The sequence below is a fragment of the Peromyscus californicus genome, unplaced genomic scaffold (assembly GCF_007827085.1).
Source record: "Peromyscus californicus insignis strain IS unplaced genomic scaffold, ASM782708v3 Scaffold_23__1_contigs__length_62951481, whole genome shotgun sequence".
In the NCBI taxonomy this organism is placed as follows: domain Eukaryota; kingdom Metazoa; phylum Chordata; class Mammalia; order Rodentia; family Cricetidae; genus Peromyscus; species Peromyscus californicus.
This window is the reverse complement of record NW_026294534.1, coordinates 34,346,960-34,361,136: the sequence shown is the minus strand read 5'-3', so window position 1 is coordinate 34,361,136 and position 14,177 is coordinate 34,346,960. Positions and strand designations below refer to the sequence as shown.

The window sequence follows — 14,177 nt, the reverse complement described above, 5'->3', positions numbered from 1 at the left end:
GTAACCCTCTGTGACTCCAGTTCCAGGGAATCCGAGGCCCTCTTTTGGCCTCCGTGGGTGCCAAGGACACAAATGGTGTACAGACATACATGGAGGAAAAACACTCATACACATAAAATAATTTTAAAAATTAAAAAAAATAGAAAGAGCCAGGCAGTGGTGGTGCACGCCTTTAATCCCAGCACTCGGGAGGCAGAGGCAGGTGGATCTCTGTGAGTTCGAGGCCAGCCTGGGCTACAGAGTGAGATCCAGGACAGGCTCCAAAGCTACACAGAGAAACCCTGTCTCAAGAAGAAAAAAAAAATAGAAAGGAAATTCACTGGGGGACCATCAAGATGGTACAGTGGATAAAAGTGCTTGCCACCCAGTGTGACAGTTTGATGAGCCCTAGGAAGGACACAGTGGAGGGAAAGAACTGATTCCCACAAGTTGTCCTCTGACCTCCACAATAGAGCGCCCTGGCCCCTGCATGCCAGTGGACACACAAGATAAATAAACTTAAGAAAGAAAGGAAGGGAGGACAGAAGAGAAAGAAATCAATTATTTTAGGAGCTAGAGAGATGGTTCAGCGGTTAAGAGCACTTGCTACTCTTCCGGAGGACCCGAGATTGAATCCCAACACCCACATGGCGAGTAACAACCATCTATAACTCCAGGATGATGGGGTGAGATGCCTCTGATCCCCACAGGCATTGGCACTCACACGCTCATACTCCCACACAGACACAGAATTAAAACATAGTTAAATATTCACATTTTTCTCTGACATTTTATTACCCAGATAAAATATCCAGAGAAATCGCAGGACCCCTCTCTTTGTAGAATAACCGTTTTAAGTCCTGATGCCCATGGTCAGTGACTGGACACCTCCCCATGAGTAGCAGAATCCACAGCAGAATCCATTCACCATGCACTGGGAGACACATCATCCTGCTCCCATTCCTGATTAGACTTCATTTCACAAGTGTTCTTAAACATGTGTCCCTAGTCTGACTTCTAGTTCCAAGGAAACAAGACTATATTCATTCTCTAATTTTCCAATCATATGATATATATTCATATATCCAATGTTGCCATCCTCCATCATTTCTTTGTTTTTTTTATTGCATTTTATTGGTTTATTTAGTGGCACAGGGGCAATAATCACCTGCCACAGTACTCATGTGAATGTCAGAGGCCAACTTTCAGGAATTTCTCTCTTTCCACTCTGTGGGGTCCAGGAATTGAACTCAGGTTTTCAGGCTTGGCCTCAAGTGCCTTGAATCCCTGAGCCATCAGGTGGCCCTGTCATCATTCAACTTAAAACTGCAACTCCAGGGCTGGAGAGATGGCTCAGTGGTTAAGAGCACTGGCAGCTCTTCCAGAGGACCGGGGTTCAATTCCCAGCACCCACATGGCAGCTCACAACTGTCTGTAACTCCAGGGAACCTGACACCCACAGCAAAACACCAATGGACATTCAATAAAAATAAATAAATGAAAAAAAAAAAGATATGCACCACCATGTCCACCCCCTTTTGGGGTTGGGGATTTAGCTCAGTGGTAGAGCGCTTGCCTAGCAAGCGTAAGGCTGGGTTCGATCCTCAGCTTCCCAAAAAAAAAAAAAAAAAAAAAAAACACAAAACCCCTGCAACTCCTTCCATTGAACACACGTTGAAAGCCATATTATCACAAAAGTCTCAGGGTTTTATTGGATGAATTATGTAAATGTTTTGTAAAGTTTTGATCTTATTTCCTGGTCTCTTTGTGATCTGGGGTGTCACACAGGAAGATGAAGAGCTAACAGCAGCACTTCAGGCATGTATCTGAGGGAGACAGACAGTAAGAGAGTCTGAACTCACGCCTCCACTTGGAACACAAAGAGCAAATATAGGTTTAACTGCTCCTCGGAAGGTAAGGTCAGAGAAACTATAAATGAAGGATTGCTCTGTCATGTTGTAGAATGATACCTGCCCACGACCACAGTCAAGGAAGACCCCAACTTTGAACATTTGCTTTCCCGGACAGACCTTTCTTAAAGGGGGAAAGATCCAGAAGGTGTAATCGGCCCCCATCATGGACCCCATGAGGAAGAACTTATTTCCAGAAGCCTGGGGCATGCTGTCCTTTCTCTCTGTACAGTCACAGACACCCAACTGCCACTGTGTGGCCTGTCCCACAGCCACCTCCCAATAATGCCTCCCTGAGTTGACGCTCTCTGTGCCCAACACGGAAGCACTGAAGTCCAGTCTCCCTGGATTGTCAGGCACACTCTGTGGAATATCTCCAAATCTCACGCTTCTCAGGTCCTCAGATAAGACGAGGGAAGGATGAGCTGTGTCTGGGTCCAAAGTTATATGTCCTGCAGGAAGAGAACTTCAGTTAATCATAGGGTTCAGCAAAACTATGCCAGAGGAATGGTTTCTAACACGTAGCTCTTTCCAAATAAGTAACGTGTGGCAAAGGCAACTTAGGAGAATCCTGAAAAAGAGACATGAAGTTTACCTCAATAGATGGACATCATGGAGGAGAATTATGCTGATATAATAATGAGAAGGCCTGTTGTGTGCCGAGTAAGAAAATACCAAATAAATGGTGCTACAATGAGGACAAAAAGATTTAGAAGTATATCTTCAACCCAAAGTCTGTAAAATTATGCTACAAACCAGTCATATCTAGATATCACTTCAGATCCAAGTGACACCCTCTAGAGATCTTTTCTAAACACAACACTTCCAGAAGCACCAGGCTTTGCTGATAGTACAGGATGGAGAGCTTTTCCATTCTAGTTATTTTAGATAACCTCTGAGTGTGATACACACTCCTAAGACTGCTTATGGTGGCCCCTAGGCATTAAATAGACCGAAAGAGAACATACTAGCAGAGGCTAGAACATCTAGGGGACTCTTAAAATCGAGTTCAGAACGTGAAGTGTGTGATAATACTTTATAACTGAAGGAAAGTGAGACTTGCCCTCTTGTATCTCACACTGCTTTCTCCACCAAATATCATGATATTTCAAGGCACCCTGAATGACCTCCTTTTTCCTACTGGCATTTCCTCCTACACATGATACCACCTAGCATCAGTTTTGAACACCTGCTGAATAGTCATGACTCATTTCTGAAATAAAATCCTAACATTAGTAAGAAATAAAATGGGGCTGGGCAGTAGTGGCACAATCATTTAATCCCAGCACTCAGGAGGCAGAAGCGGGCAGATCTCTGTAGACCAGAGGCCAGACTGGTCTACAGAGCAGAGTTCCAGGACAGGCAGGGCTACACAGAGAAATCCTGTCTCAGCAAACCAAAAAGAAAAAAAAAAACAATCTAGGAATTTGAAATGGAACTTCAAACTGCTCCCTCTCCAAGGTGGATTTCTTAGTAGTATCCATTATCTATATCTTTTTTATTAGACTACTTCAGTATTTCTTATTTCTAACATTGAACTCAGTGGTATTTCTATAGTGTGACAAATAGTCCCTACAGGCATACATGTTTGAACACTTGATCCTCAGTTGGTGGAACTTTGGGGGAAGAAATAGGAGGCGTGGCTTTGCTGAAGGAGGTGTGTCACTGAGGGTGGATTTTGAAGTGTCAGAAGAATTCTGCTCTTCCCGCTGTGCTCTCTGCTTCATGCTTGTGGTCATAGAGGTGAGCTCTCCGCTGCTGCTCCAGCCTCCTTCCGCCTGCTGCATGTGCCCTGCCATCAAGAATTCTAACCCCTTGAAACCTTAAGCCCCAAATAAACTCTTCTATAAGTTGCCTTGGTCATGGTGTTTCATTACAACAACAGTAAGGTTAACTGGCACAAGGTTCTTTAAGTTCCTTTCCTTAACTTCAGTAAGTAAACTGACCTCAGCCCCTGGACTGGCAGCCCACTTCCCATGATTAGAGCAGCCACAATCCTCAACTTAAACTGCAAGTTTTCACAGGTTCTTAATACCTCTAGAAGACTAGCAAAAACAATGTAAATTCCCTCTGGAAAAAATATATCCTTTCTCCCCAGCTTCAGGTATTCCTAGAAATACAATCTCAAGAACAAAGAAACTCCCATTGTTAAAAATCAGTAAATACACATTCACATTAGATAAAAATGAACCCCCTTTTAATTAACTGGACGTTATTTAAAATAAATTATAATTTAATGAGAGGGCATTAGATGAAGGAATTACTAGACAGAATCTAAAATAACTTTACCTCATATATTTGAGGAAAAGTAAACTGTAAACACACATCTGTACAATATGGAGCAGGAGCAACCCACAGCACCATACCATAGAAGTGCCTATAGCATCTAGAAAACTTAAAAAATATGCATAAGCAGATTTTTGTTGTTGGTCAGATGACCATGTGATTTGCAAAAATAAATGGGATAAACAGTATTCATGGATAGGCCCACTTACTTTGGAACCTCAGTAGTGTTTTGTTCATTCTTATTATCAGGCATAAACTCGGGTCTGTGATCTGAGCTGGCTTTAGTCTCTGAAGCAATAGAGATTCAATCCTAAAAAAAAAAAAAAAAGAGGACAGTGGACAATGTCAGTCCTGGCCAGTCTCAAAGGTTGGCCTCATTAACTTTTATCCATAAATATGACCTCATTTCTGCCCAGCATTCCCATCCCTCATGTGTCCAAGACATCAGACCTGCTTTTCACCTGACTTTTTCCAGAAACTCACCTTTCTAAGTAGCACTTTGCATCCTAAGGGGGAAAAAGAGACAAGATTACTACTGGATATTTGAGCCAAAATATTTATAGGTCATACCCAAGACACTTAAGAGTACAACACTCTGTGCATGCGTGTGACTTCAGTAAAGCAGTAGGCTCTTCTCACTTTCTCTCTCTCTCTCCCTCTCTCTCTCCCCCCACACACACACACATGATAATTTTGCTCTATCCTGAGGGAAGCATCACCTGTACCTCACCCTGGTCACTTATTCAGAACACTCTTCTTTTAAATGGTACCCATATATATGGTACCCATATATTTGTTTTCGGTTGCTGGGGGAGTAAGACTTGGGCAGAGCAGATGGAGGGTCACTAGGCCAAGAGGGCAGTTGGAGCCAGTCCAAGAGCTGGACATAACTGGGTCATACCTGCTCATGTTGTCTGGAAATAGGCTAGAATTGAACCATTTCCTTGGGGGTTACCTACAGAGGCTTTTCAGTAGGTTGTTTTATTATTTATTTTAAAAGGCTCTTAATGTTTTAAATATTATGAATTGGGGTTAGGTCTACAGCCATGTGGTGTTTGCCTAGAAGCTCAACTCCCATTACCATCACTATATATATATATATATATATATATATATATATACATACATACATATATATATTATGAATGAGCACATAAGCTTTTCAGATAAGTGCCTGACAGACAGAGGAATATGAATAGAAGTTAAAAGACTACTGACTATTGTTTTTTAGTAGCTAGCTTCTTGAAAAGACAATGCATGTTACTATATAACATATTAAATACTTAGTCTGTTCAGGCTGTAGTAAAATACTCTCGCTGGAATAGCTTGTTACAATAGGAATTTTTATCACATGCTCTGAAGGCTGATAATTCACAGATTTTGTACTAATGACATAGCTCTCACCTGACATGGTGAAACCAACCAGGGGACTATCTTAGACCTTTTTGTAAGGGCACTAATCCATTTAGGAGAGTGCCACCCCACACAGCCGATCACCTTCTGAAGATTTTATCTCTAATACCATTGTCCCTGCAGATAAGGATTTCCATGTATGCAACATACAACAGCAGATATTATACGATCCCCCCCCCCCCCATTTCCAGGTTACTGTCCATTACTTTGTAGAGGATTTTCATCTTTTGACAGTGTTTGTGATGTTAACAAGCAAGTATGTACTTACATATTAATTATTTTCTAAAACCCAAACAAAAAGTCATTGTGCATTACTCCTTGCCGATTCAATGAGATACTTTAAAGACAATGTCAGTACCTGGAGATACATTTTATTCTTTTCATAGAGTATTCTATTGGATGGGTGGGTGAAGGAGAAGTACATCTCAACTCCAACTTTCTGTTTCACTTTATTGTTTTAGAGACAAGGTCTTACACTGTAGCCCAGGCTAGCCTGCAACTCACAGCAAACCCCCCTGCCTCATCCTCCCAAGCACTGGCATTACAGGCATGAGTCATCATGTCTGGCTTCAAACTTACCCTGATAAAATTTTAAGGTGATAAATCATTTTACAAAACAGTTCTACATTATGGGTAGATACATTATGGGAATCGTGGTGTGTGGATGTACGGTGTGTGATGCTTCAGAGAGAACATGTCTAGCTCATGTTCTCAAACATCTGTCATAAGGTAAAACTGATCTAAGTTCATTCTTGTAACTTTTTTTTTTTTTTTTGGTTTTTCGAGACAGGGTTTCTCTGTGTAGCTTTGTGCCTTTCCTGGAACTCACTTTGGAGACCAGGCTGGCCTCAAACTCACAGAGATCCGCCTGCCTCTGCCTCCCCAGTGCTGGGATTAAAGGCTTGCGCCACCACCACCGGGCTCTTGTAACATTTTGAAACATACCTAGAGGGAACACCTATCATTCTCTCTCTCTCTCTCTCTCTCTCTCTCTCTCTCTCTCTCTCTCTCTCTCTCTCATTCTCTCTCTCTCTCTCTCTCTCTCTCTCTCTCACACACACACACACACACACACACACACACACACACACACACACACACCAAGGCTCAGAGATCATTTGAAAGAGGGGGAAATGTGTAAGAGCCAGCAGCAGTGAATGACCACAAGAAAACCTTATTTTCTGCACCCAGCAGGCCAGTCGCCCGTATGAACTCCTGGCAGTTGTGACAGCATCCACAAAACCTTCTGCAGGCCTACACTAGACCAAGTCCTAGCATGGACAGGTGAGCTGGGCACACAATCTCACCCCAGTCATGAGATGATTAGCAATTGCCAGCTGCTGGGAGAGGGAGAGACCGTTTTCTTTAACAGTGTAGCCCCTGATAAGGCAGCTGCTCTCCAGTGGAAAAACATATCCAAGAATAGTTGGGCAGTATAAACCAGTCTTGAAGGATTAAAAAAAAAAAAAGATCCAAAGTTAGGTGGGAAGGGGTGGATCTGGAAAGAGTTTGGGGGTGTGAATATGATCAAAACACATTATATCAAACTTTCAAAGGACTATTTTTTTTTTTCCCCTGAGATCAGGTCTCACTATGTAGCCTTTGCTGGCCTGGAATTGGTTGTGTAGACCAGACTGGCCTGAACTCAGAGATCCCCTAGCTTCATTTTTAATAAAAAGAGATACAGTATATTATCATTATCTTTTGTCATATCCTTGTACAGTAAAACACCGGAGCTTACTCCTATCATCTATCAATGTCTATCAACCATCTATCTATGTTTTGACCTATAATTCAATACTTGTCGGTCAGCCTCTCTCAAGATCTTCCTTTCCAGCTTTCCCTCAGGCTCTGTTAACCATCCTCTGTCAACTTCTATGACATCATTTAAGTTCTATATATGAATGGGAATATTATGGTTCTTTCTTTTCTAGGCTCGACTTACATTTAACATAAAGATCCCAAATTCATCTTTTTTATGGCTGAACAGTATTCTACACATGAAGTATTTATATCACCTTTCTTTATCCGTTCCTAGTACTGTAAAAGTTTTTTTGGCACACTAATTTCATTCCCTTCAGACATATGCCAGAAGTGGGATTGAGGAAGCTCAATACTGTTCCTCATATGGCTGTACTGATCTACAGTTCTACCAACAGTATTCATAATGCTTTTTGCAGGTGGACAATGGCTGCCTAACCTTTCCATTGGGTTGAAGATCACTGGACCTGGCATTCTGGAAGTGACCCCTAATGAGTTCTGTCCCCTCTCCAGTTCTCAAATGCTGTTAAGGAAGTGTTTTCTCCAGGCTTACCTGGAGCAATGGTATGGCGGATTCACCACACTTCTTCTCCAGCTCCGTGACGGTCTTCTGGAGGCTGTAGAGGTGCTTACCAACGCAGACTTCACTGGCCTTCAGTTTGCTCATGTTTTCTCTCCCCACATGGCTAAGTCCCTGTAGATGCATCTCCTCATCACCATTCAGCAAACTGTACCTTTTCTCAACTAGTTCAACCTTGTCCTGTGAATCTGCTTTCTTCTTAGGAATAGACACGACCAGGTAAGGCCATGCTTTCATGCTGATACAGACTGCCTTTCAATAGAAACGCAAGCAGGGCAGTGGTGGTGCACGCCTTTAATCCCAGCACTGGGGAGGCAGAGGCAGGCGGATCTCTGTGAGTTCGAGGCCAGCCTGGTCTACAGATTGAGCTCCAGGACAGTCTCCAAAGCTACACAGAGAAACTCTGTCTCAAAACACCCCCCCCAAAGAAAAAAGAAAAAGAAAAAAAAAAAAAAGAAACCCGAGGCAGGAGCGGGTGGCAGTATACCCTGGAGGGAATCCCAGCACTTGAGAGGCAGAGACAAGAGGCAGGAAGATGATGAGTTCAAGCCAGCCTGGACTATAGAGTGAGATTTCATTCCTAAATAAACAAATAAATGGAATTTTACCCATTGTTTAATATGCTAAAATAAAGGAGGCATTTGTTCATATAATCTGTTTACTCAGATTAACAAACACGGCATCCAAAGCATACCACTTTCTTTTTGGTGTGACATTTTGTTCAGAAGTTCAATGTTTCACCACTAATTAAAATGATAAGTTAGGGCATGGTATCCCTTTAATTCTGGCACTCGGGGACAGAGGTGCTGTGGGATGGTCTGTATGTCAAATGTGTGTTCTGATTGGTCAATAAATAAAACACTGATTGGCCAGTGGCCAGGCAGGAAGTATAGGCAGGACTAACAGAGAGGAGAATCGAGAGAACAGGAAGGCTGAGTCAGGGAGACACTGCCAGCTATGCCATGACAAGCAGCATGTGAATATGCCGGTGAGCCACGAGCCACGTGGCAAGGTATGGATTTATAGAAATGGGTTAATTTAAGATATAAGAACAGTTAACAAAAAGCCTGCCACGGCCATACAGTTTGTAACCAATATAAGTCTCTGTGTTTACTTGGTTGGGTCTGAGCGGCTGTGGGACTGGCAGGTGACAGATTACAGATTTGTCCTGACTGTGGGCCAGGCAGGAAAACTCTAGCTACACAGAGGCAGGTGTCTTTCTACCAGTTCAAGGACAGCTAGGGCAACATAGTGAGACATTGTCTCAAAAACATTTTTTTTTTGTTTTGTTTTTAAAGATGGGATCTCCTTGCATAGCCCTGGCTGTCCTGTAACTCACTATGTAGAACAGACTGGCCTCAAACTCACAGAGATCTGCTCACCTCTGCCTCCCAAGTGCTGGGATTAAAGGTGTATACCACCATGCCTGGCCACTCAAAAGCAAGTTTTAAAATTTACACTTTAAGCTGGGTAGTAGTGGCGCATGCCTTTAATCCCAGCACTTGGGAGGCAGAGGTGGGTGAATCTCTGTGAGTCTGAGGCCAGCCTGGTCTACAGAGCGAGTTCCAGGACAGGCAAGGCTGTTACACAGAGAAACCCTGTCTCAAAAACATTAAAAAAAATTATACGTTAACCAATAATTAATGGAGATGCTTATATAAATAGGCCACTGATAACTGTTTTTTGTTTGTTTGTTTATTTGCTTGTTTTTGCGAGACAGGGTTTCTCCGTGTAGTTTTGGTGCCTGTCCTGGATCTTGCTCTGTAGCCCAGGCTGGCCTTGAACTCATAGAGATCCGCCTGGCTCTGCCTCCTGAGTGCTGGGATCAAAGGCGTGTGCCACCACCGCCTGGCATAACTGTTTTTTTTTTTAATCCTCATAAATGTATTAGATTCCACCTAATCTCATTAGCATATTATTGTATTAACTAGGAAAAGACGAACATTAGATTTTATTTCTCATCTGGCAACTTGTTTCTGTCTTGGAGAATGCCTCCCTGACACATAGAGTCATGCTATCCCTTGCCTCACGGCAAGTAGCGTCCCCTCCTCGTACAGCTGCCGCCCAGTTCAGGCTGCAAGGCTTCATGTAGAAGGCTATGGGTTACATTTAATCTCCTGTTGCCATTAAAGATCACAACGGTAATAACAGTGCCGGCTATTTATGGATGGCTTAAAAAGTACCAGGTACTGTCTAAGGGCTCTCTGTAGATTATTTCAGTCAAACCTCACAGCAGCGGTAGGAATTAGAGGCCATTGAGATTTCCATTTCACAGCCAAAGAAACTGGGTTAGACGCCGAGCTGCACAGGCTCAAGGCTACCTAAAAGCTAGGAACTACTAGCACTCCAATAAGAGTCTAAAGAACCTGCTTTCTGAGGTTAGCTCTCAGTGTGGTTCTGGACAGAAACAATATTAGTGCTGTCTTAGCCATGCGTCTTTCCATGGATGCAAGTATATTATTAGCAGTGTAATATGAGATAATGAACATGTACAATAATGCACGGGTCTATTTTACCTTCCTTGCTTGTCTATTTATAGGTGTGTGGGGACAGAGGCATATAAAAGAATTACAAGCCGGGCAGTGGCGGCGCACGCCTTTAATCCCAGCACTCGGGATGCAGAGCCAGGCGGATCTCTGTGAGTTCGAGGCCAGACTCGTCTACAGAGTGAGTTCCAGGACAGGCTCCAAAGCTACAAAGAGAAACCCTGTCTCAGAAAAGAGAGAGAGAGAGAGAGAGAGAGAGAGAGAGAGAGAGAGAGAGAGAGAGAGAAAGAGTGAGAGAGAGAGAGAGAGAGAGAGAGAGAAAGAGTGAGAGAGAGAGAGAGAGAGATTCAGGAATAATTTATCTGGGAATGGATACACTGTTTTGCTATTACTTCCCGAATATTCTCTCACCTGTAGCATTTCCTGGAACTCCTGATTGAGCTCAGCACTAAAGTTCCTCAGTTCGTTCTGATGAGCATCTTTCAAATCCAGGTCAGATTCACAGACTGACAATCTCAGAAAGCACAGCTCCAGCTCTTCAGTCAGCAGCAGGAATCTCATGTTATACTCAGTCCTGATCATGTCCTTAAACCGCTGTTCATCTTCCTTCCTCAAATGCAGATGGGACAGATTTCAGGGGAAACTGACAAGTGTGAATCTCCTTCTTTAACCATGACACAACCGTAAAAGGGATTCCGTTAAGACTCACCAGGATATCAACAGAACCATAAACTCAACTATGTGGATGGAGGAATGTTCACTGACTTTATGAAGCCCAGGAAGCAAGGTTAGGTGTGATCTACAGTCTTAGGGCACCTGAGACTGAGGCAGGGGAATACAGTGCTTGAGACCAGTATGAGCTCCTTGAAAACCTTGTCTCAAAAACCAAATGAGCCGGGTAGTGGTGGTGGTGCATGCCTTTAATCCCAGCACTCGAGAGGTAGAGCCAGGCAGATCTCTGTGAGTTCGAGGTCAACCTGGGCTACAGAGTTAGTTCCAGGAAAGGCACAAAGCTATACAGAGAAACTCTGTCTCGAAAAACCAAAAAAAAAAAAAAAAAAAAAAAGAAAAAAAAAAACCAACAAACAAGCTAAGGAAACTATGACCACTGGCTAAAGAGATCAGGTGCTTTCTCTTATAGGAGCAAAATGTAAACATATACATTATGTTCTTGTTTTGTTTTTGAGATAAAGTCTGGCCTCGAACTTGCTTGTAACTGAGGACGAACTTGAACAAACATCTTTCTGATCCTTCTGTTTCCATCTCTCCAGCACTGGGATTACAGACAGACATTCCCACCGTGCCTGCTTTTGCTGGACTCCAAACGAAGGGCTTTACGCATGCTAGGCAAACACTTTATCAACTGAGCCATATCACCCCTGCCCAAGGCTCTCTACAGTGTGTGTGTGTGTGTGTGTGTGTGTGTGTGTGTGTGTGTGTGTATGTGTTGTGATTTTTTTTTTTCTTTTTTGAGAGCTTTCCTTCTGAGACACATCTTGCTAATATAATTTAGCTCAGGCTACCCTGGAAATCACTATGTAAGTTCGAGCTTTCCTCTTCCAACTTTGGGAGCTACAGGTGTGTGCCACTGCTACTTTTTTCTGTTTAAATCATATTTAAAAAAAAATCCAGCAAAAAATCAAGTTAAACTAATAAAGAAAATAGGAGGATTTATTCCTTACACAAAAAATATTATTTACACGTTCTTTTTGGTGAATTTGTTTCTTTGGTCATTTTAAAAATTAAATTTCTTTCTTTTTTTTGTCACTTTCAATAGTTTTTTTTTATCATCAAGTAATTAGCCTTCTGGATAGAGATGGCTCAGTGGTTAACAGCACTTGCTATTCCTGCAGAGGACCTTAGTTTAGTTCTCAACACCTGTATCAGGCAGTTCACAACCGTCTATGACTCTGGCTCTAGGGGATCCAACACCCACTTCTGACCTCTTTTGGCACCAAACTTACATGCTCAAACATATTCGTAAGTAAACTTTAAAATAAAATTTTAAATATGACAAGGATAAAAACAAATCTTAAAAAAAGCTTCCTTCCCTTTGTGGGTTCCAAATACTTTTTCCTCTCTGCCGTCTTTTTTAGTCTGTTGATACTGTATTACCTAATTCCTATCATTATCCATAGGTTCCCCTCCCCAGGATCGGGATAAACCTCACCTGAATTACCACCATTCTCTCTTGCTCCTCCATCAGTAAGCTTTTAGCTGCTTCCAGCTTCTCCCTCAATATAACCAGTGTTTCCTGGAGTAACTTCTACAGAGAAACAGATCACAGAATTGCAGGTAAGTTCCTTGTGTGAGAACAGAGGGACCCCCCCCCCCCCTTTTCTCCCCCAGACAGGGTTTCTCTGTGTAACCTTGGCTATTCTGGAACTCAAAGAGATCCACCTGCCTCTGCCCCCTAATGTTAGAATTAAAGGCATGCTCCACCACCACCCTGGGGACCCGAGGTTTCTTTTCTTTTTTTTCGTTTTTCGAGACAGGGTTTCTCTGTGTAGCTTTGCGCCTTTCCTGGAACTCACTTGGTAGCCCAGGCTGGCCTCGAACTCACAGAGATCCGCCTGGCTCTGCCTCCCGAGTGCTGGAATTAAAGGCGCGCGCCATCACCGCCCGGCTTCCAGAGGTTTCTTATTCGAAGAAAACACTAAAACAAGGTTAGTAGCCTCGACCATGTGTTTTCTTTAGCCTTGATGTAGAAGATTTAGTTTATTGTGGTATTTCTTTTTTTTTTAATTCCCAGACAGGGTTTCTCTGTGTAGCATGGTGGAGCCTGTCCTGGAACTCGCTCTGTAGACCAGGCTGGTCTCGAACTCACAGAGATCCTCCTGCCTCTGCCTCTCGAATGCTGGGATCAAAGGCAGGCACCACCACTGCCCGGCTACTGTGGTATTTCTTAATCAACTCCCAGGGAATTGTTTCTGGAGAATCAGTATATCTGTCCAATCAATCCATCAATCAATCAATCAGGAGTTGACCAGACTCCTTTAGATTTTCCTTACCCTATAATACTCAGCAGCCTCTTGTATCCCATATACAACGTGCTGCTTGTGCTCTGCAGACTGGAAACATTTGCTGCACAACGTGACTTGGTCATCGTCACAGAAGAGCTGCAATGGCTGCAGGTGTGTTCCACAGCAGGCCTCCTCTGTGAGGTTGCGCAGTAACCAGGGCCTGGGCATTTGGGACATTCTGGTCAGCGAATACTGGCCTGCTTGTTTCTGCTGTGGACTTCTTCCCGGCTGATGATCAGGAGCCGATCAGTTGATGCTTTTTTGTGATCTGAAGCAGGCCCACTTGGTAAGCTCAGGTGCTACAGTGGAGTAGAATCCAACTAGCTTTTCAGTAGTTCTGTGCTGAGGAAGGAGACAGAGTTAAGGCCGTATTCCTGGTCAGACAGGCTCAGGTCTTCTGACAATCCAGCAAGAGGTTAGACGATTAACTCTAAGCAACAGCAGAGCACATTTCTTTCCAAGTCAACAAAAGGAAAAATGTGAATACAATGGAGAACTTAAGGTCTCAACTGAGGCAGACTCACATACTCATGCAGATTATACACACATTTACTCACTATCTCAGCACCAAGAGAGAGACAGACATCTGGGGGTTCTCTGAGCACCTCTAATAGGAGAGGTACCTAGGTACCAAGTGCAAAGGGCATTTGTGTTCAGGCATGTACAGGTGTATCTGACCTGAGAGTTGGTTCTCTGTAGACTTTGCAACAATGTTTGTTTGCTTGTTTTAGTTTTTTGG

General features: G+C 43.1%; 1 protein-coding gene across 1 annotated transcript; it reads right to left on the bottom strand.

Moving 5' to 3' along the window:
• Positions 1–1,793: 1,793 nt before the first annotated feature.
• Positions 1,794–13,615, bottom strand: Triml2 (tripartite motif family like 2). The gene is made up of 7 exons (XM_052752855.1): positions 13,427–13,615; positions 12,586–12,681; positions 10,827–11,021; positions 7,903–8,043; positions 4,659–4,681; positions 4,385–4,485; positions 1,794–2,341 (listed from the first exon to the last, which is right to left on the bottom strand). Exons 1-7 carry the CDS (start codon positions 13,613–13,615, stop codon positions 1,794–1,796), a joined length of 1,293 nt encoding a protein of 430 aa, XP_052608815.1.
• Positions 13,616–14,177: the final 562 nt, after the last annotated feature.